Genomic DNA, 23,305 nt, shown 5'->3' with positions numbered 1-23,305 from the left:
TGTGGGGCCTCCCTTGCTCTAGCGAGTCCCCCTCCGGCGTTGACTGGTGACGGGGAGGGTAAGGCCTCTTTCCGCTTCTCAAGACAGAGCCCCTCTTGCCCAGAGCATCCTCCGCTCCATCTGGCAGTGACTAAATGAAATCGGCAGCCCCTCTTTTAGGTGGGGTGCTTTCCCAGCTGCACCAAATCAGTGGTTTGTGACGCGCTGAGGACAAGGGTTTGGGGCTGACATCCCTGCTACACCCTGGGGGCGCCTCGGCCTGCCGCCAGGGCTGAACCGCAGCTGGGGGGAGGGTGGGCTCTGGGCGGCCTGATCCAACCTGACGGCATCTGTTTAAATCTAGATGACAGAGCAGCGGAAACGCAGGCAACGCCTGGGCTTCGTGGATGTCCAGAACTGCATGAGCCGCTGAGTGGAGCCATGGAAGGCCCGTCAGGCCACATGCGACACTGGAGAGCTGAGAGTGGGAACACCGCCCCTCAAGGCCAGGTGCCCACCCAACCCCCAGCTCCACCTCTGCCAGACCCCGCCCCAGGCGAGCGTAGACTCTGACCAGCCTAGAGGGGAAACTAGAGCTGACAGTCCTGCCCAGACCAAGCTCTTAAAAAAAAACTCAGAAACTTAGTGGGACTCGGCTTACCTTAATGCCTAAGTCCTCTTAAAGGACTATTGCTTTGTCCCTTAAAGCAATGACTGATGTGCCTTTGTATTCCTCCTGGTGGGTGATTAGGAGTGGGGTCTCCTTTTTATTCCAAGCACTACATTTTGGTTACTGCCACTTCTGGAGGGGCGCAGTGATGCTGTCGCTAGTGATTTTACGGCTTTGTTTTTGTTACTTAACTTATTCACGGTGCCAGGCTCAGCCCTGACCAGGGCCGTGCGGCCCCCCTGTGCCTCAGAACTGCCGTGTACAGTGCGTAGACCTGTGTCCGAGTCCACGCCACCCCCTCCGCACGGCCCCGGCTGGACTGGTGACCATAGGCTTGGTCCTGAGACCTGCCTCCTCCTGGGCCTCCTGGGGAAGAGTCACACGCCCAGGTGACAGGGCTGGGGCGTGTTAACAGGGGCTGGTTTTGACTGCTTGTGTTTTCTCCTTTCGGTGTAATGTTTTACAAATCCTTTGGCCCGAGAACTAATATGTTAATTACCTTAAATAAATTAATAAATCTAGTCCGTTAGAAAGGGAGGCTGGCTCCCGTGCTCCCCAGGGGCTGGGGTGGGTGGCAATGTGGCGCTGGCAGAGGACAGAATACGAGCCCTGCCTGCTGGCCTAACCTTGGGCTCTTGGGAGATGCTGAATGCCATCCTGTCTTGCAGCGATTCCGGGACAGAACTGTACTACGGGATAACTGGTTTCTATCATAATCCTATGAATTTTATTTTATGCATTTCAAAACACAGTGAGGAGTCCAGGTACAATGAGGTTAAGAACCCACTTCCACTTCTTCCCAACAAGGAGTGCTGTCGGCCCTGCCCTACCCCTTCTCTCAGCTCTCTTCTTGACAAGAAACCTGAAGTAGGGAATGTAAACATCTACTGGTAAGAGCTAAGGTTCCGTGGAGTAATAAGGTGACCCTGTGTGTGTCCCCGGCCAGGGTAGGGGGCCTGCCATGTGGCCTCCCACAGAACCTGCCCCGAGTGCTGAAGCCGACTCAAGCCGAGGCCCTGCCTGGCCTGTTGGTAGCTCTACTCTGCCCCTTAAGCCAACTTGGAACATGGCTTTTCTGCAAGGTCAGGGGTAGAGGACTGAGCTCTGGCCTTCTGAGTCATTGGGGAGGAGGGCCAAGCAGGCTTTTCTCATCCCTCTGTCATACACCTCCTGCTGCTTTCTGTTTGCAACAGGACATCTTCTTCAGTACTGACCGCTATTTTTGGCTCTCTCCCAGGAGCTCCTACAACAAAAGGGAGCCTGTGAATCTTGCCAGGAGCCAGCCAGACCTCTGTTGGCAGGTGGGGCTCCTGTGGCCGTGCAGGAAGCACCTTGCCCAGAGGCCCCGTCACCTTCCCTTCTCAGGCCCAGACGGAGACCCGCACTTCCTCTCCTGGAGGACATCCTAGCCTGACTGGTGGGCGGGCGGATGCTCAACTGGCGTCCCTCCTCAGGCCAGAGCTTTCTTTAGAGCAACAAGGGCTTCCTTTCTTGTGAAGGCCAGATGAGATTCCTGAACTACAAGGACAGGGAAATCAGGGCATTTTATTGATAATGGCAACTGTACATGACTTTACGCTTAGGTATGTAGGCGTGATAAGGCCCGAGCCCAGGCCTTATGCTTCTCCTCGGGATCCCTGGGGGCAAACTTCTCCTGCAGTTTCTTCCACATGCCTTTATTCATCTCCTTAAACTCTTCCAAGGTATCTGCAAAAGGAGAAGACAACAAAAAAAGGCTGAAGTCTAAAATGATTACACAGGTTGGCCCCACAGGGCTTTCGCCACACAGGCATGTCTCGCTTTTCACAGTATGTTCCTAAGAAAGGGAAGTGTAGCCCCAACTTCTGATAAGCAAATCAGGCAGGGTAACAGACAAATAAATGCAAGTGTGGATGAGCACTTGTGTACCAGAGACCGTCCTTACAGTGGCCTCTGTTCACATCCAATCATCATTCAGCATCTAAGCAGGGCCCTCTCCGCTCTGCTCCACGTGAGCAAAGAAAAGGCACTGTAGCATCAGCTACACAACCCACAGGCCCAGAGGCTTATCTCAAAACTTGGCCTGAGCCACACAGACCTTACTGTCTCCATTTTACAGATGTGGAAACTTGAGGCAGAGTGAGGTTAAGGAACTTGAGCAGGCTACACGGCTAGGAAGTGGTGGGGCTGGGATTTGACCCCAGACACTTGGGTCCACCCCACGCTATGGAGTTGAGCAGGCACCCGGGAGGGAGCTGGACATAGGCCCCCATCCCTGCCCACCATTTCCACACTGGGTCCCCTCAAGCAATCAGTTAACCCTCTGAGCCTCGGGTTCCTCATCTGCAAAGTGGAGATCAAAACACCTGCCTCAAAAGTTGTGAATTTTAAAGGAAATAATGGAGGTGACGTACCTGGCACCTGGCCCACACTCAAGAAAACGTAGCCATCTTCACAGGCGTGAAGGCAGCAGGAGCTGGTGGGAGCCAGTGGGGCCTCTGTTTAAAAACATACATCCACCCCTCCCCCCTCCCCCCTAAAGGAACCAAGGCAGGGTTTCTCAGTCTCAGCCCCAGCGACATTTGGGGCCAGATAATTCTTTGTTGTGGGGCTGACCTGGCACTGCAGCAGCATCTTGGCCTCTACCCACTAGATGTCAGTAGCAAACTGCCCTTTCCCCCCCAAGCTGTGACAACTAAAATGGTCTCCAGACATTGCCACAGGTCCCTGGGGGACAAAATCGCTCCCGGGTTGAGAACCACTGGTCTAAAGTCTCTCCAGGGCTAAAGTTCTATGATACCTAATTTTACTTGTATTTTAAGTTTAGATTTTCACATTATTTAAATTTCATAGCCTGGATTTTCATCTCTTAATAAAACTTCTGGAGAAAAAGAATAGCTTTTCTGAACAAAAAGGTAACTTACATCATCTATTAACATTTACTGTCAGTGGGCTCTTGACTAAATTAGGACACGCACTGTACTCCGGCCAGGATTCCACCCTGGGACTTTTCCAGAAGTCCAGGTTCCTTCGTGGGGCACAAAACGGGACGCCGAGGGCTCCCTGTCCACTGACACGCCGAGGCCTCCTTCAGAGACTCCCGGGACCCCAAGCCAGGATGGACACACTCGGGACCTAGACTGCAGCCACATTTCAGACTTGCCAGGCCCTCAAATCCTCATGACAAACACTGCAAGGTGTCCTGCCCTGTCAGAGGAAACACTCAGTAAGCTTATTCCACAGAGTCACAACAAAAATAAGAGGCTTGCTGTGAAAGCAAATTATCAGCTAATTTCCTAAGGCTGAACTCCCAGCCAGGACAAGCTGCAGCACAGGCCAGTGGTGGGGAGTCGTACATCTCCCCCTCCTTGGCTATGGCCCGTTCTCTCCGAACTCAGGCATCCCGAGAGTTAACAAAGAGGCAGAGGCTGAGCCTCTGGAACTTCTTTCCATTCTAATTTCAAGTTCAAACTTTGCTCAAACTCTTCCGGGTCCTCACAATGACATTGTGCATCGATGCTGGTAATTACACGGGCCCAGGGACATGGGGGTACCATTTGTTTATATATATGTGTATGTGGGTGTGTACACACACACACACACACACTTTTTAAAAAATTGCCAATAAAGTGATTCTGCCTGGCCAAAATATCTCTACCCCAGTTTTCCAGAGAGTAAATATAAAAATAGTATCAGAGTCAACACACAATAGCAGATGACACCACCAGGTTTTAATCTGTTCAGAAGGTTAAGAGTTTTCTGGAAGCCTAAATCCTCAAACCTTAGTTGCTGAAGGCTGCCAGAGGAATAGGAAAGAGAAATTTCTAGAGTACCAGGAGGCAATGTTTCAGGGCCATGCCCTCCCAGAAAAGGTTAGCCTATTTTTATATGTGGTATCCTTGGCAATAAAAATAGTTAATTTTCCAGAACCTGCCTGTTTCAACCCAGGCTCCCCCTGCCACCACCCCCCCTGTCCCCCTTCAGTGACAATGGAGATGGGGAAGTAAGGAGGGGCTGGGCTAGGCAGGGTTTTTCCTTTCTTGTTAATCAGGGTCTATCAAGGACTCCAAAACATACCTAGTTAAACCCATATCTAACCCACAGACCACATCCCCTGGGTCAGATAACTCTTAGGCGGATATCCCCATACAAGTCTATTGAATGGCTTTTTGTTTTAATTAAAACCCTTGTGTTTATAAAGCCCCCTTAGGACCATAAAGATAAAATTATTTTCCTTCCATCCTGATTTCAACTACTTCCATTTGGCAAATACATATTCCCCTGTTCCCTGCTGCCCAGCCTTGAATTTAAAAGCTCTAAAGATGGATTTGCTTTTTTTAAATAATGCCTTTGACCTTCTCCATGTTCTGTAGCCAAAAAAGCATGAGCCCTGTAGCTTCAGAATTTCCTGTGGGCTATTCCACAAGACTTTCCATCAAGCAAAACTGTCTTATTAGACAATTCCCCTTGGCCGCTCAAACACAAAGACTCATTTGCAAACCAACCAGAAAGGGGAGCAGCTGTGCTTTCCATACCTGTGGACAGGATCAGTTTGTATTCTTCCAGGGACAGACCACTGAAGTTTGTGTCTCTGGGGCGAGGGTACTGGTCACACGGGGCAGAGGGGAAGAGAGAGGGAGGGGAGAGAAGATTAGTTCTGCAGCACAACCCGGGACTGGATGATCCTGGAGAGAAGCCACGCTCTTAACTGCAGTTCACAGGCCATGGGTGTCTGGAGGCCAGAAGGAGAAGCGCAACGCCACCTGGAGGCCAAACCAGTCCGGTCTGGAGAGGTGGCTCTGACTTGAACATGCACCTGAACCCTCTGGAAAATGCAGGCTGGGCCTCGGGAGCCTGGGTGGGGCCTATGATTCTGCATTTCTAACCAGCCCCGGGTGGTGCCCATGCTGCTGCTCATGGACCACACCTTGAGCAGCGAGGATTTAGAAGAAATCCCCTCTTCATACAGACTAGGCATTTGGCCATGTAAATCTGTGGTTACTGAGCACATTTTTCAAGCCTGGGGAAATAACACTAAACGGAATTTGACAGCAATCATGTCAGGGCCGAGGAGAGGTCCAGCTTTGTCTGACAGGACTTTCCCAGTCACCCCATCTTTATCACCAGAGTGTGGGGAAGACCAGTTCCGTCAGAGGGGGTGGGAAAATACGTGTGAGATCCAAGAGTTGTCAGACACACCCGGAAGCACCCACTGGCATATAAAACACATGGCTTTTCTTCAAAATTAAAAACGGCTTTCATTTAGGTGACCTAAAAGCCTCTACTAGGTGCCTTAGTTGGCTTGGTTGAAATTACTGGTTACATTTGAAAGTAGCAAAACCACAATTCTTTACAGAACATCGTATAATCAGATTTCACTCACTCTTATTGGTCATCTCCAGTCAGAGGGCTGGGGACGACACAAAAGACTGTGGCCCACTCACCTTGAGTTTGTAGTAGTTTGCATGGAGCCGTGCTAAGCTCTCGTACATCTGATCACAGGCCTCAGGCTCTGAAACCTGAAAAACAAAACCTCCAAGAAAGTGAGCAAATGAGCCCTGCCCCCACACAGGTCTTGTACTGTATGCCTCCAGGAAGGACAGGAAGCAGGCCTGCAGCTCAGAGCTGGCTTCTCTGACCACAGGTCCCACTGTCAGAAATCACCTTTTTGGAATAATGGCTCCACCTCAGCAGCTCCCCAACCTGCAGGAAAACTCAACTGGCAAACAAACATTTGCTGAACACCTGTGACTTGTGAACCAGCAAGCCACCGCGGTGGGAGGCGCTGCGGTAAAAACACAACACTCCAGGAGTGCTAGGGGCAGTGTGGGCCACAAGAAGTCAGAGGAGGTCAGCGGATCATGGAAGTGAGACTAAGCTGGTTTCTGAAGGATGCACAGGAGCTGGGGAGAGTGGAGAGGGCCTTCCTGGTGGGGGCGGTCGCATGAACAGGGCAGAGGAGGCAGGGATGCTATACCTATGCCTCACACCAGACCATCTGGCTGAGGGCCTGAACATGCAGGTAAAAGAGCCTGGGTGGGAGAAAAAGAAAGAGCTTTTTGAGTTAAACCTTCAATATGAAATGTATTAAATAAAGATTCTTTTATGAAAGGCAAAAAAAAAAAAAAAATCTGAGCTTTCATCTGTGTTAAGTGGGGAGCTGTTGAATTTTACAAGGAAAGAAACATGAAGAAAGTATTTTAGGATGAAACAGGTGAACTGAGGAGAACCACGAGGGAGAATCCAGTTAGGTCCTGTTAGGAAGCCTTGCAAATAGAAAGGGGGAAAGAAAGCAATACTCCGGATGGCCCTGCTGGAAATTCCAGGGAACGCGGGCAACATGCAGATGAGAGGTGGGTTTTTCCCTCTCATACCTCTTAAAAAGTTTTCCCTTCCTTCTGCCTTTGCCATTATTTAGCTACAGTTCCTTACATTATTCTGCCAAGAATTCTGAAAGCTCCCCAGAATGAAACTTTCTCTTCAATGTTTTTTCCCAGAATTCAAATGATGGATTTTTCCAACTTAAATCCTTTCTCGAAGAAGGCAGAGCATAAATAAATCAGTAGTTAAGCATTTTAATAGGCAGCTCCACTTCTGCCTCCGTGTGCATGTCAAATAAGGTCCCCACTTTACAGCAAACAAAAAAGACAATCCTGTCATTGAGTTCTACTCAATCCATCCCCAGGTTCAGGCCACCCATCATGAGAACGCCCAGGTAGCCACATCAGAAGAGAAAAGGTGATGGGCTGAGGAGGCAGCCAGTGTTTGTTGACTAATGATCAGAGGCATTATTTGAGTGCACTGGGGCTAAAGGCTGAAAAAGAAGAACGGATATTAACACGAGTCTGACTCCCCATCGGGTGGCACTTCCAGGGAAAGTCCAGCTGGAACAGAATTCTGCAGCATACACTTTGGGGGAAAGCGTTTTGAATGTTCTGTCTTCAGCAGGGCATGCAAAACTAAGAGCTAACCAGACGACAGACGAACAGAATGCACAAGATGCAAAAGGAAGAAGAGGGTAACACCAGCCAAACTTTTAAAGAATATTATGTAGATTATCAAAAGATAATAGTGCATTTCATCATTTGCTTGCCCTCTTCATACCTGTACAGATGTGTTTGCTTATAAATTTAAGAGAACCTAGAGTGTGCCCGGCCCATGTCAGAGCAGGTGTGCATAGCTGTGGGGAGCTGTGGAGTCCAACTGCCTGCATTTGGATCTCATCCCTTACCAGCTAAGGGGTATCGGGCAAATCACTCCATCTCCCTCTGCCCCCGACACTTAAAAAAAAAATTTCCCACTTTTCCTTTATCATTCTCTATATCTATATATACATAATATTTCAGTATGTTTCCTAAGAACAATGACATTCTCTCATATAACCACAGTTCCATGACCAAATTCAGGACATTTAACATTGATACAACACTTCTATCTGTTCCATCGTCCATATTCCAACTCTGTCAATTGTCTCAGTAAAACTCTTTACAGAAAAAAACAGTCCTTTAGGCCCAGGATCGCCTCCTGCACTACCTGTCACGTTTCTTTCTCCTTGCCACCGGGACACCTCCTCGGCCTTTGTCTTCCCAGCATTGACATTTTTGAAACATACTGGCCAACTTAACTTTTCTTTTAAAAGAAAAGATAATAATTGTCCCTATTTCTGAGGGCGATGTGAGGATAAGTAAGGTAACGCCTGGACTGCTCTGAATTCAGGGCCAGGAACACTTGACGAATGTGAGGGATTAGTCTTGGTTACTATTAGTAGTAAACAGTTATAGTAAACACAGGCCTTTACTGCACTAACTACAAGGCGAAAGAAGACTTCAGGACGATCCTGGTGACAGCGGAATGAGGGGTGCGTGGAGGGCCCCTGACACCATCAGCGGAGCCAAGGAAGCCCTGCCGAGGGTCACGGCGAGGGTGGGCGGAAGTTACCAGTAGGACGTGGGGGCTCTCCAGGCACAGGACCAGCTCATGCACACGCCCAGGGTACAGCAATTAGGACACATCAGCGGATCGGTGCTGCTGGTGTGACTGCAGGGTATGGCTAGAGGTGGAAGTGATGAAGGGATGGAAAATCACCGAAGCTTCACTCTGTCCCTGACTGGACCCCCGGTCCTGAGATTGATGGCTCTCAGTGGTCCCCAAGCGTTTCATGATCAGCTTGGCGGGGATCATGCACTGACCCTTGGTCTCCGCCCAGCGAGTGGCTGTCTGCAGCACCTGTCCTCCACCTGATGGCCGTGCAACCCAACCTTCCCCTCCCACCACCACCGACCACCCTCCCAACCCAGCTCTTAATTAAGAAAGGCATTCACAGCACTGACTCTGCCCAGCGCCTCTCTCCCGGGCTCCCTCACTGCTGGCAGACCACCAACACATCGCGTCCTCACCAGACCCGCGCTCCCACCAGATCCTCACCCTCAGAGATGCTGCCAAAAGGAGTCCCCTACTGCCTTTCCTCCAAATCTAACAGTGAGAGTTGGCCGGAGAGCTGTTCAGCCACCTCCGTCTGTACCCTCAGTGGGGCGAGCAGGGTGTCTCCTTCCTGCCCAGCTTTTCCCACCTCTGACAGAGAAGTAGGGCAGAGGGGAGGGACAGAGAGAGAGAGGATGGGGTCACAGAGCATTGCTCAAAAATCAAAGTGACCCTCTGTGTTCCCTGAAACTCGCAGAAGTCCTTCAGTATTAAAGAGACAGTCTCCCAGATACTTTCCATAAAGCCTGGAGCCTCAAAGAATAATCTGAGAAGCACCTATAAATAACCAATCACCAAAAAATGACCTTGTCACCCAGTTTCTCATCTGAGGTCAGAAGGTGTCTGTACGAGGCTGTAAAAGTAGCTCAGTGGAGGTGATGAGAGTTTGAGGTACGGCAACTTCAAGCCAAGTTATTACTGCCTAAGCAGAGATGGAGCCAAGGCCAATTCTGGGTTCCTAGTCACACCCAATCCAAGCTCAGCAATTACAAAATAGTCTTATTTACTACTTAAAAGTACATCAATAGAAATACTTGTCTAATTCTGGAAGCCTCACCACATACCTACATCCTACACTTTATTCACAGACTCCAGTGCAAGCATCACTGAATTTTGAAATACACAGTTTTCCCGATGAAGTGTACTGTGCACTTTTAGAAATATTCTTATATACAAGCTTTAAACTACCTGATTTTGCATTCACACCTAATGAGATTACGGACATTTTAGGACTAATAGCAAAGCTGGGTTTGAAAAAGGCAGCAGTGGGGTATTATGAAAAATTCAGCTCTGCTCCCTAAATGTGAATAAAATAGATGTTCAAGTGACAAAGTGTCCTTTATGGCTCTATTTTTGCTCCTTTTGCATTTCCCCCGCTCAGTTGTCAGTAAATTTTTCTTTACCATATTAAACTTTTATACATACAAATCTACATCACTGCCGCAGGCACTGATTTTGATTTTCAAAATTGAATATTGGGTGGTGACAGCAATTGGTACAGCGGCCCCTATTCCAGTCACACAAAGGGATGCATAAGCACTTTTGGGAAAGTGTTGCAAATTGCTTTGCTAATTAAGGTAGAGCTGGATTCAGTCCAGGAGGATCTATGAGAAAAGGTTTTCATGACTTGGTAATGAACTTCCGAAATGAGTTCATTCCATTATGGGAGTCTATTCCCTTGCATTCAACTGAAAATCTATTTCTTGAGCATCTACTATGTAGAGAGCTCTGCTAGGCGGCTGTGAGGGGACATAAAGATCCAGCCTCGGCTCCAGAGAAGTTGGCAATCAAGCTGAGACAAGATACACACACATTAAAAATAAAAAATGACCAGGACAGAGTGTAACTGAGTGCCAAGAGTTACAGGAGATCAGAAGCAGGAGCTAGCTACCAGGCCTGGCTCACATGGCAGGTGTGGTTCCCTTACAGGGAAGGTTTGCGTTTCACTGCAGTGACAGTTCACAGAGTGATGGGGAGTCAGAGTCCCTCACTTTGAGGAGTGTAGACTTCAGAGCTGGGCAGAATGGGGATCAGAGGAGGGACTGGGAGGAAGAGGCATGAAAAGGCAGGGGGACAAGGATGGTCCAGGCAGGCAGGGTCTTAAGCCGCGCCAAGGAGTGCTTCAAGGCCTGGGAAGCCACCAGATTCTTGACAAGCTCTGTGTCTGGGCTTTGGTCCACAGTGCACTAGGTTCTCAAAGGTTAAGAACCTGGGAGCAGAGATCAAGGTGGCAGAATAGAAGGATGTGGAGCTCACGTCCTCCCACAAATACATGAAAGACACATCTACATGTTGAAAAATTCTCACAGAATACCCACTGAACGCTGGCAGAAGATCTCATACAACCAAAGCTGCAAGAAAGATCACCACATAACTGGATAGGATGAAGGAAAAAAAAAAAAGCAGGAATCAGGACGGGACCTGTGCCCCGGGAGGGAGCTTTCAAAGGGGAAAGGTTCCTTTACCCTGGGAACCCCCTTCACCGACTGGGAGGTCCACTGGGACAGATAGGGAGCCTCACAGGAGAGCACAGCAGCCGGCCTGTGGCAGGCAGGACAGAGGGAGACCAGCACAGACAGTCCACGCTACCTTGCTGCACTTCCCAGCCCAAGACACATGCCTGCTGGTGTGTGGAGCGGCTGGGGGCTGGAACTCGGGCTTGAGGACTCACTCTGGCTGCGCAGAGACAGCCTGAAGGGCCTGAAGTGTGGTCCGGGGCGAGGCTGGGGGTGCTGTGTGCAGGATGGAGCCCGGGTCTACTGTCAACGTGCGTGTGAAGCGGGGGGCGTGACCCCACCACAGCGGCCTCATTTTCTGGGTGCTCACGGCGGGCACGGCTCCACCATTATGAGCTCTGGGAGCACGCAAGCGCCAGTGGGTTGCCAACACGCAGAGGTAGGGCTGAAATCTGAACCGATTCCTGGCGGGTGCGTGACTTCAGCAAATTTATGCCAGCGGCAGCTTCTACAGGACATCTGAGCTGATTACTGGCACTCCCCTAGCTGAGGCAGGTCTAGTGCCAGCAACAACAAACTTTGTGGGCATGCACACGCAGAAGCAGGGCTGATATCTGAGCTGATTACTGGTATTCCCACAGCAGAGGTGGGGCCAAGGGCAGTGTCAACAACAGTGTACTTTTTGAGCATGCACACCAGGTGACAGGAGATGTTACAGAGCGCACGTCCAGGTAGACAACTCCTGGGGAGGAATACACAGCAGCTCCTTTCCCAGTGGGAGCGCTCCAGTCCCACCTACCTCACACCACAGTTTAGGATCGGATCTGGGGGCTTCTACTTCAACAACTGGGGAGCAGACCCTGCCCCTGATAGGGCTGTGACAACCACAGAGCAAAGAGGAGGCCCTGCTCAACATCCAGTGCAGGCTCTGGTCACCACAACACCAATCACACCCCCTATCAAGGGGAGAAGGGCCAGCACACCCTGAGGAAAGACATGGCAGGCATCCATACCAAAACCAGCCTTTGCACCAAAAATATGAGACTCACACAGGCTACACAGGGGTGTTTCCACATAAAAACAGCCCTTCATGACCACAGTAGATAACTGTTTCCCCTAAATTCATAGACCCAGAGTAATATAAGTAAAATGAAAAAGCAGAGGAACCACTCCCAATTATAAGAACAAGAGAAATCCCCTACAAGAACAAACAATGAAACAGACCCCTCCAGTCTACCAGACCCTGAGTTCAAAAAGAAGGTAACAAAAATGCTGAAGGAGCTAAGAAAAGCTATCGACAGAAATGCAGATCACTGTAACTAGGAACTATAAAGAGGAGGCAATCAAAATCAGACAACTTAATTGCCGAGATGAAAACTGAGCTAAAGGCAATGTATAGAAAACTAAATAATGCAGAATGAATAAGTGATCTGGAAGACAAAATAATGGAAATCACCCAATCAGAATGGCAGACAAAAATACAAATGAAAAAAAAAAATGAAAGCAACATAAAAGACCTATGGGACACAAAGCGTGCCAATCTAGGCATAACAGGGATCCCAGAAGAAGAAAGAGAAAAGGGGATCGAAAATGTATTTAACGAAATTATGGCTGAAAATTTCCCAAACCTAAAGAAGGAAACAGATATCGAGGTACAGGAAGCACAGAGGGTCCCAAACAAGATGAACCCAAACAAACCTACACCAAGACATATCATAATTAAAATGGCAAAAGTTAAAGATACAGAGAGGATTTTAAAGGCAGCAAGAGAAAAACAAAGTGTAAGTTACAAGGGAACCCCCATAAGGCTATCAGCTGATTTCTCTATAGAAACTTTGCAGGCCAGAAGGGAGTAGCAAGATATATTCAAAGTCCTGAAAGGGAGAAAACTGCAACCTAGGATACTCTACCCAGCAAGATTATCATTTATAATAGAAGGAGAGATAATGAATTTCTCACACAAGCAAAAACTAAAAGAATACAGCAATACTAGATCTAACCTAAAAAGAATATTGAAAGGTCTTCTCTAAATAGAAAAGAAGCAAGAATCTATAGGAAAGGGAAAATCACAATAGGAAAAGCAAATATATGAAAGGATTGTAGATCACTTAAATAAACCAGAACATACATTTAAAAAAGAAAAATCAAAAAAAATTTGTGGAAGCAATTATAACTACAATGAATGGCAAAAGGATAAACATGAAAATGTAAAATAGGACATCAGAATCATATTGTTCTTACTTGGGAGAGGGGAGTAAGAAAATGTAGATTTTTTGGAATGTGTTTAAGCTTATATGACTACCAGTTTAAAGCAAGCAGATACAGTAATGGGTTAACATACTTGAAAACCAGGGTAACCACAAATCAAAAACATACAACAGATTCACAAAAAAACAAAAAGAAGAGAACTCAAGTGTAATACAAATGAAAACCATCAAACCACAAAAGGAAAAACAAAAAGAAAGGAACAAAGAAGAGATACAAAATCAACTGGAAAACCAGATTTAAAATGGCAATAAATACATACTTGTCAATAATTACCTTAAATGTCAATGGACTAAATGCTCTGACCAAAAGACACAGAATGGCAGATTGGATAATAAAACAAGAGCCTACAACACGCTGCCTACAAAAGACCCACTTTTGGGCGAAGGACACCCACAGATTGAAAATGAGGGGATGGAAAAAGATATTTCACACAAACACAAATCACAAGAAGTGGGGGGGGGGGTCACAATATCATATCAGACAAAATAGACTTTAAAACAAAGGCCATAGGGACTTCCCTGGTGGCACAGTGGTTAAGAATCTGCCTGCCAGTGCAGGGGACACGGGTTTGAACCCTGGTCCGGGAAGATCCCACATGCTACAGAGCAACTAAGCCCATGAGCCACAACTACTGAGCCTGCACTCTAGAGCCCAAGAAGCACAACTACTGAGCCCGTGTGCTACAACTACTGAAGCCAGCGTGCCCAGAACCGTGCTACGCAACAAGAAAAGCCAGCGCAATGAGAAGCCCACACACCACAATGAAGAGTAGCTCCCGCTCGCTGCAACTAGAGAAAGCCCACGTGCAGCAATGAAGACCCAACGCAGCCAAAAATAAATAAATAAATAAACTTATTTAAAAAAAAAACAAAACCCAAAACAAAGGCCATAAATAAAGAGGGATGCTACATAATGACAAAATGATTGATGCAAGAAGAGGATATTACACTCATTAACATATATGAACCCAATATATGTTATAGGAGCACCTAAATACATAAGACAAATACTAACAGACATAAAGGGAGAAATTGATGGGAATAAAATAAAAGTAGGAGATTTTAACACCCCACTGACATCAATGGGCAGATCTTCCAAACAGAAAATCAATAGCAACAGAGATCCTAAATGACACAAGAGAACAGTTAGACTTAATTTGATATTTTCGGGACACTACATCCAAAGAAACCAGGATATACATTCTTTTCAAGTGCACATAGCACATTTTCTAGGGTAGACGACATATTAGGACACAAAACAAGCCTTGATAAATTTAAGAGGATAGAAATTATTTCAAGCATATTTTCTGACCATAATGGTGTGAAACTAGAAGTAAACCACAGAAAGAGAAATGAGAAAAAAAACTGATTACACAGAGACTAAACAACACGTTATTAAAAAACCACTTGGTCAATGACAAATTCAAAGAGGAAATTAAAAAATACCTTGAGACAAATGACAATGAAAATACAACCATATAAAATCTATGGGATGCAGCAAAAAGCATTTCTTAGAGGGAAGTTCATAATAATACAGGCCTTCCTCAAAAAAACAAGAAAAATCTCAAATAAACAACCCAACCTACCACTTAAAAGAATTAGAAAAAGAAGAACAAACAAAACCTAAAGTCAGCAGAAGGAAGGAAATAGTAAAGATTAGAGAGGAAATAAATAAGATAGAGATTAAAAAAAAAATAGAAAAAAATCAATAAAACCAAGAGGTGGCTCTTTGAAAGAATAAACAAAATCAACAAACCTCTGGCTAGGCTCACCAAGAAGAAAAAAGAGGGGACCCAAATAAACAAAATAAGAAATGAAAGAGGAGAAATAACAACTGATACCACAGAAATACAAGAAGCCATAAGAGAATACTATGAACAATTATAAGCCAACAAACTGGACAATCCAGAAGAAATGGACAAGTTTCTAGAAACATACAGCCCACCAAAATTGAATCAAGAAGAAATAGATAATTTGGGGGTTTTTTGGCCACGCTGCATGGCTCACAGGATCTTAGTTCCCTGATCAGGGATTGAACCCGGGCCATGGCAGTGAAAGTGCCAAGTCCTAACCACTGGACCGCCAGGGAATTGCCAAGAAGAAATAGATAATTTGAACAGACTGATCACTAGAAGTGAAACAGAATCTGTAATAAAAAAAAAAAAACTCCCTGCAAACAAAAGTCCAGGACCAGATGGCTTCACTAGGGAATTCTACCAAACATACAAAGAACTTAAACTGATCCTTCTCAAACTCTTCTTCAAAAGACTGAAGAGGAGGGAACACTCCCAAAGTCATTCTATGAAGCCACCATCACCCTGATACCAAAACCAGACAAAGACACCACCAAAAAAGAAAATCACAGGCCAATATCTTTGATTGATATAGATGTAAAAATTCTCAACAAAATACTAGCAAACCAAATCCAACAACATATAAAAAGGATCATACACCATGATCAGGTTGGATTCATCCCAAGTTAACAAGGATGGCTCAACATATGCAAATCAATCAGTACGACACACCACATAAACAAAGGAAAAGACAAAAACCACATGATCATCTCAACAGATGCAGAAAAAGCATTTGATAAAATTCAACATCCATTCATGATAAAAACTCTCATCAAAGTGGGTACAGAGGAAACATATCTCAACATAATCAAAGCTCTTTATGACAAAACCACAGCCAATGTAATACTTAACAGTGAAAAGCTGAAAGCCTTCCCACTAAAATCTGGAATGAAACAAGGATGCCTACTCTTACCACTTCTATTCAGCATAATATTGGAAGTCCTAGTCACAGCAATCAGACAAGAAAAAGAAATAAAAGGTATCCAAATTAGAAAGGAAGAGGTAAAAATTGTCATTATATGCAGATGACATGATACTCTATACAGAAAACCCTAAACACTCAACACAAAAACTTTAAGAGCAGATAAATGAATTCAGCAAGGTAGCAGGATACAAGATTAACATAAAGAAATCAGTTGCATTTCTCTATATCAGAAAGAGAAAGTTAAAAAAATCCCTTTCAAAATCACATCAAAAAATATATATATAAAATAAAACCACCTAGGAATAAACTTGACCAAGGAGGTAAAAGACTTATATGCTGAGAACTATAAAACACTGATATAGGAAACTGAAGATGATTCAAAGAAATGGAAAGATATCCCATGCTCTTGCATTGGAAGAATTAAAATTGTTAAATTGGCCATATTATCCAAAGCAATCTACAGATTTAATGTGATCCCTATCAAATTAACCATGACACTTTTCACAGAACTAGAATAAATAATCCTAAAATTTATATGGAACCATAAAAGACCCAGAATTCCAAAGCAATCCTGGGGAAAAAGAACAAAGCTGGAGGCATAACCCTCCCTGACTTCAGACAATACTACAAAGCTACAGTAAACAAAATAGCATGGTACTGGCACAAAAACAGACATACAGATCAATGAAACAGAATAGAGAGCCCAGAAATAAACCCACACACCTACAGTCAATTACTCTTCGACAAAGGTGGAAGAATATACAATGGAGAAAAGACATTCTCTTCAGCAAGTGGTGTTGGGAAAGCTGGACAGCCTCATGTAAATCAATGAAGTTAGAACACTCCCCACATCATACACAAAAATAAACTCAAGATGGCTTAAAGACTTAAGTATAAGACATGACACTATAAACTCCTAGAAGAGAGAACACAGGCAAAACATTCTGACATAAATCATACAAATGTTTTCTTAGGTCAGTCTCCCAAGACAAAAGAAATGAAAGAAAAGATAAACAAATGGGACCTAATCAAACTTACAAGCTTTTGCACAGCAAAGGAAACCATAAACAAAACAAAAAGACAACCTAAGGACTGGGAGAAAATATTCGCAAACAATGCAACTGACAAGGGTTTAATTTCCAAAATATACAAACAGCTCATATACCTCAACAACAAAAAAAACCAACAACCCAATCGAAAAATGGGCAGAAGACCTAAACAGACATTTCTCCAAAGAAGAAATACAGATGGCCAATAGGCACATGAAAAGATGCTCAACATCGCTAATTATTAGAGAAATGCAAATCGAAACTACAATGAGGTGTCACCTCACACCAGTCAGAATGGCCATCATCAAAAAGTCTACAAATAACAAATGCTGGAGAGGGTGTGGAGAAAAGGGAACCTTCCTACACTGCTGGTGGGAATGTAAATTGGTACAGCCACTATGGAGAACAGCAGGGAGGTTCCTTAAAACACTAAAAATAGAGTTGCCATATGATCAAGGAATCCCACTCCGGGGCACATATCTGGAAAAGACTAGAACTCTAATTAGAAAAGATACATGCACCCCAATGTTCATAGCAGCACTATTTACAATAGCCAAGACATGGAAGCAACCCAAATGCCTGTCGACAGATGAATGGATAAAGAAGATGTGGTACACAGATACAATGGAATATTACTCAGCCATAAAAAAGAATGATGTAATGCCATTTGCAGCAACATGGACAGACTTGGAGATTATCATACTAAGTGAATAAGTCAGAGAAAGACAAATATCATATCACTTGTTTGTGGAATCTAAAAAATGATACAAATGAACTTATTTACAAAACAGAAACAGACTCACCTACATAGAAAACAATCTTATGGTTACCAAAGGGGAGGCAGGGGAGGGATAAATTAGGAATTTGGGATTAACAGATACACACTACTATACATAAAATAGATAAACAACAAGGACCTACTGTATAGCACAGGGAACTATATTCAGTATTTTGTAATAACTTATAATGGAAAAGAATCTGAAAAAGAACATATGTATAGTATATACATATATAGTTTATATATAGTATATAGGGGGTAACAGGTAACATCTTACGGAAAAACCTGAATGAACTTTTTGGCCAATATAACTGAATCACTTTGTTGTACACCTGAAACTAACACAACACTGTAAATCAAATATATTTAAAAAAAAAAAAAAGAACCATTTACATTATGACCAATTTGGGAGGCAATGAGAAGAAGCCCTCATTGGGGCCGGGGCACACGCTGGGGTGTGGTGAGGGGGCGGGACATAGGCTGGATTAGACAACAGTGAAGGCCTCACAAAGCTGCATTAGTCCAGGAGGCAACAGGCAGACCCAAAGATCTCTAAGTGGTGACCCACTGAAAGTGTTGGATAATCTAGCCCTCCAGGAGGAGCACCTACATCTCTAAACATGCCTAGAAAACTGCCATGCCTTGGTCTAAACACTACCTTAACTCCCTCCAGCTCCATCCGGAACTGGGGGAGAAAAAGAGATGGAGATGCCTGCATTCCCTCTCTGACATGATTCTCCTCACAACGGCTGTTTTGCAGTGGGCTCAATATTACAACTAAAAATCGCATAATCTGTTCTCAGGCCCTTCCTCAAAAACTGGACTTCAGAGGACCCACACACGGGGGTGGGTAACGCTGGATGGCATCACCACTGCCAACACACACAGGGCTACACCCCACCACACTAAGCCACAGACCAGGCCCTGACGGGATGACTGAGAAAATAGAATCACAAAAAACCTTTGAATTCCCCTCTGAGGAGTTGGATGTATCACCTACATTACTGCCAATCCAAGACAAAGTTCAACTCCTTTCAAACGGGGCCGATATTATTTCAACCTGGGTATTTAATACAAGAACTCCCTGGTGGGCGAGCCCCTTCCTGGGTGGCTCCTCAGAGCTGTGCCCCGTGCTGGATAAGTGGGTGCTGCCAGGGACCTTTTAGGAAGCTGCCTGTGCATCTAATGAACTCATTAGAAGAGTTTGCACCTTCCCCTGTACTTAAGTCAACAATTACTGTTGTTTTGCCACCTTCCCCCATTTTGTGATTCTTTTATTAAGCTCTTGGGGCTGCAGGGAACACGCGTTCTCTAAGGGAAACTGAATTGAAAGGGGGCAAAATCCATAAACATTAGCTTTAAAAAACTGCACAATAGGATAGAGGGTGTAAGAGGTGTTAAGTGTGTTTCTGCTTCCCACCTCCCTCTTGGTGGGTTTAGGGTGGAGTGGACTGTGAGACTCCCCAAAGGGCAATCTGTGGTGGAATAAATGGAGGCAGTTATTTTTGTACCCTGGTTTCAAGTCTGAATGATTAATTTGCTTTCTAGTGGTTCTGGCTTTTCTGTGCTGGTGTCCCACCTGAGGACCATCTTTCTCCCCATCCACACTGGGGAGGTAGGGGCTGGGCCAAAGAAAAGCAGGTGGGTAAACAGAGGGATGTTTAACTCTTTGCCAAAACTGTCCATGGTCCAAAGAGGTCTTGAGCAGGAAGTGAGGGGAAGGGAGGGCTTGAAGTTCACGGAACAAGAGGCCTTTCTAACAAGAAGAAATAACTTGGGAGGAATGGGAGCTGAGGATAGTTCAGGCACAAAGAAGACAATGCTCACTTGTCTTGCCATTTAACTCCTGGGGAACCCGGAATAAGTTGTTTTTCTTTTCAGATTTTGTTTCTTCACCTGTAAAATGGGAACAGTGATGGTGACCTCAACTCAGCTGCACTAAGGAATAGACTAAATGAGACCACGCATGCAAGTGTGCCATGCATGCGTTCAGCGTTATTGTTCAGATGCAGGAAGCCACAAGGCTGAGAGCAAGACTGCCTGCTCCTCTCCTCTACAGGAACAAACACGCGGCGGAGAGCTGCCTCCCCCTCTAGTCCTGTCCTTCTAGCACGTGGCATAACCGAGGGGGAGTTCCACACCAATCAGTTGACCGGGTCGAGTGCCTGCCCCTGGCTGCCAGCTTAATGAACCACCTTTCTTTCTCAAGTTCTTTATAAATGATCCGGGGGTGTGAGTGGGAGTGACTCACAGCGCTGTTCTCAATTCCAGCAAGGGACTGCTCCTTCTAAAAATTACCACCAAGATTTACTAATAAGCCCAGGTGCATTCTTGGGTGACATCAGGATGAGGTACCACAACAGTGGTCCTGAGTCATGTGCCTGCTGCCATCATGATGCACTGGTTCACTCTACCAGGGATGCATTCATCAGCTGCTCTGGAACCATCAACCGAGCCATGACTTGCATCTGCAGCCATGACTCAAATTCGTGTGCGCCTTCTACTCATCAGAACTATCTCCCTAGGTGACGACAAAGGATGACAACTCCAAAAGAGAAAGCTCTACCCTCCTTTTCTGGCTCCTCTTGCACTAACAGTCAAGTAGGTGAATGTCATACTGTCACCTCCCCAAGGATCTAGCCTCTGTCAGCTTCTCTGCTGGCTGGTTTCACCATCCGAATTTCATTAAAGCAAGTCACGTGTCTGTCCAACTGTAAGCTCCTTGGTGATAAGGACCAGGTTATGTCTCTCTTCTGTAGTTCCTGCACTTCCCCACACAGAGTAAGCTCACAAATTAATTCTCACCACTCAGGGCACAGAAATATTCCCTTCTCACTCTTCAATACTTCTCTCCATCTAGTTCTGCTACATCTGCAACTATATTCAAATGATTTTTGTCTCATGAGCCATAACCAATCATTTATTTACCCATTCATTCAGACATTTACTGAGTGTCTTTTATGTGCCAGGAACTATGCTAGACACTGTGGGGAGAAAGATAAAAATAGCACCGTCTCTATTCTCAGGAAGCTCACACTGAAAATATGAAGGGAGCATAGCCCTAGAAAGTCTATGGGCTATGGGATTTGCAGAGTTGGGACTATGACTCTTGCCTTCAAGATCTTTATACTACGGGCCAGTGAAGACCACTGTAAGAAGTGTGAGGGCCCTCAGTGTTGTGTGACACCCCAAACCCCCCAACAAAGCCCTGAGCCAGACACTCCGTCCATGCCCACCACCCAGTCAGCACTTGGTTTCGATGATGCCACTGGGCATGATGTTCTTGCTCCATTAGGTGCGCTGGCTTGGGTCTGGGTTGGGCTAAGTTGCCAAAAAGCCATGTTCCTGCTTTGACAGGTTGTGGCCAAATTTCGCAAAAGTCATTTCTTCAGGCTGTGTGTGTATGTGTCACATCTCATGTGTCTGACCTCTTGCCTGAGCCCCAGGCTCAAATATCCCACTGTCTACTTTGACATTTCCACTTGGAAGTAAATCCACTTTGCATCTCAAGTTTAACATGTCTGAACACCAAACTAAAGATGTTCTTCCCACGCCTCACCTGTTCCTCATCTCGTCTTCCCCATCTCAGTAAACGGCACCACCTTGCACCGAGTTGCTTAGGCCAAAACAATCTAGGTGTTATCCTTGGTTCCTCTTTCCCTTTACCCTATATCCAATACATCAGCAAGTCCTGTTGATGCAACCTTCACATTGCAACCCCAATCTGGCCACTTCCATCTCCTGTGCTGCCATCTTCATCCAAGCCACCACCATTTCCTGCCTGGGCTACCAGAGTGACTGTTTCTATTCTTGCCTCCCTATAATCCATTCACTGGTACAACCAGAGTGATCTTTAAAAAAAAGAGTAAACTAGGTCACATCAGCCCCCTGACTAAACCTCCCCAGAGGCTTCTCACTGGTCTTATGATAAAATCCAACCCCTAAACAGAGTCTGCCTATAAAACCCTACCGTGCCTGACTCCTGTCCTCCCCTGACTCAACTCTTAGAAAACGGCATTTCACTCACTACCCTTCAGCCACTTGCACTTTCTTTCTGCTTCCTGCCTCAGGACCAATGCACTGCCTGAAAGAACACCAAGTGTTCATTGTTGGCTCATCGTCTTCCCTTAGGTCTCATCTATGTGTCACCTCCTCAGTAAGGCTTTATCTATCATAACTAATATTACCCTTTTACCATGCTACTCTATTTCATATCCATCATAGTACTTCTCTGGACTGCCCTATGTGTGTCTACTTGCTTACTGTGTCCTGAACTAGGACGTAAACTTAAATTTCATGTGGGCAGGACCTCATCTAATTAACTACTGTCTCCCCAGCACCTGGAACAGTTCCTGGCACATGGTGGGTTTTCCTTAAGTATGTGCTGTATGAATGAACAAATCCCAGAAGTGCAGCACCAACCTGGAGGAGAGCAAGAACACAGGTCTACTACTCACACACATGGGCACGGGGTGAGGACTCAAACCTGCCGCACGGGCTTACAAGGGCCCAGGAAGCACACCAAGGCTTAGTGGGGACCCTGCATAGGTCCTTGGGCATCAGCTCAAACACTGCACAACACTTCGAGGTAATGGCATCGTGTCAGGAGAGCAATAAGCCTATGACTGTCACCACCTAGGGCTGGTGTTGTGGGACTCAACCCTGGCTGCACCCTGAATCATCGAGAGCTTTTAAAAACACTGAGGCCAAGGCCTCACCCCCCCCCCCCGAGATTCTGATTCAACAAGGTCGAATGGTCCCAGGTATCTAGATTTTTAAAAAGCTCCTCGGGAACCTCCAACGTGCAGCCAGGTGAAAGTACTGAGTAGAAGATAGGATCACCGCTCTCCGCAGTTTCCCTGGGCGTTAAGAGGGTCCCCAGGTACGCGCGGCCAGGGAGGAAAGGCGCGCGCATGCGCGGGGCCCCGCCGCCAGGCCGCTCGTGGGCCCCGCCCTGCCTCCTCCTTTCCTCCCCTCGCCCCAACCGCCTCCCCGCCGCAGGCGGACCCCACGGTCTGGTCACCTGGGTGTTCTCTCCCTCCCGAAAGGCCTGCGCTACCCGCTGCCGCAGATAAGCGCCCAAGTCCCGGCCTCTTTTGGTCTCGTCCACTGGCCATTCCTCACAGAGTTTAAGAAAACGCCTGTAGCGGCTAGCCGCCATCTTAGGCCCTGCTTGTCTCCGCCCCTGAGGGAGGAGTCGGCGGGAACAGATGGAGCTTGCGCACTAAGCATCAACGGCTTCCCGAAGAGGTGGGGTGGGAGGGAGGAGTGAGCCTGCGCCACTTGGCCGGCGCCCTGCCGCTTTCCGGGAGGGGCCGCTGCTCCCCTGTCTTTGCCGGGCCAGCTAATTCAGTCTTCGTCTTCCTGGA

At 46.2% G+C, this 23,305-nt stretch overlaps 2 protein-coding genes across 3 annotated transcripts in view; one reads left to right on the top strand and one right to left on the bottom strand.

Moving 5' to 3' along the window:
- Positions 1–2,545, top strand: part of ITPR3 (inositol 1,4,5-trisphosphate receptor type 3) — a 67,208-nt gene extending 64,663 nt beyond the window's left edge. For both annotated transcript variants that reach the window (XM_059938911.1, XM_059938910.1), the window contains exon 59: positions 344–2,545. In XM_059938911.1, coding sequence (XP_059794894.1) covers positions 344–412 — 69 coding nt within the window. In that variant the 3' untranslated portion in view covers positions 413–2,545. The remainder of the gene's footprint in view (positions 1–343) is intronic.
- LOC132374770 (ubiquinol-cytochrome-c reductase complex assembly factor 2) lies at positions 2,175–23,134 on the bottom strand. The gene is made up of 4 exons (XM_059938913.1): positions 22,960–23,134; positions 6,073–6,147; positions 5,164–5,233; positions 2,175–2,356 (listed from the first exon to the last, which is right to left on the bottom strand). The coding sequence occupies exons 1-4, from the start codon at positions 23,095–23,097 to the stop codon at positions 2,229–2,231; spliced, it is 411 nt and encodes a 136-aa protein (XP_059794896.1). The 5' UTR covers positions 23,098–23,134; the 3' UTR covers positions 2,175–2,228.
- Positions 23,135–23,305: the final 171 nt, after the last annotated feature.

The sequence above is a fragment of the Balaenoptera ricei genome, chromosome 11, assembly GCF_028023285.1.
Source record: "Balaenoptera ricei isolate mBalRic1 chromosome 11, mBalRic1.hap2, whole genome shotgun sequence".
NCBI lineage: Eukaryota > Metazoa > Chordata > Mammalia > Artiodactyla > Balaenopteridae > Balaenoptera > Balaenoptera ricei.
The sequence above is the reverse complement of the archived record's forward strand: the minus strand, read 5'-3'. Positions and strand labels throughout refer to the sequence as shown.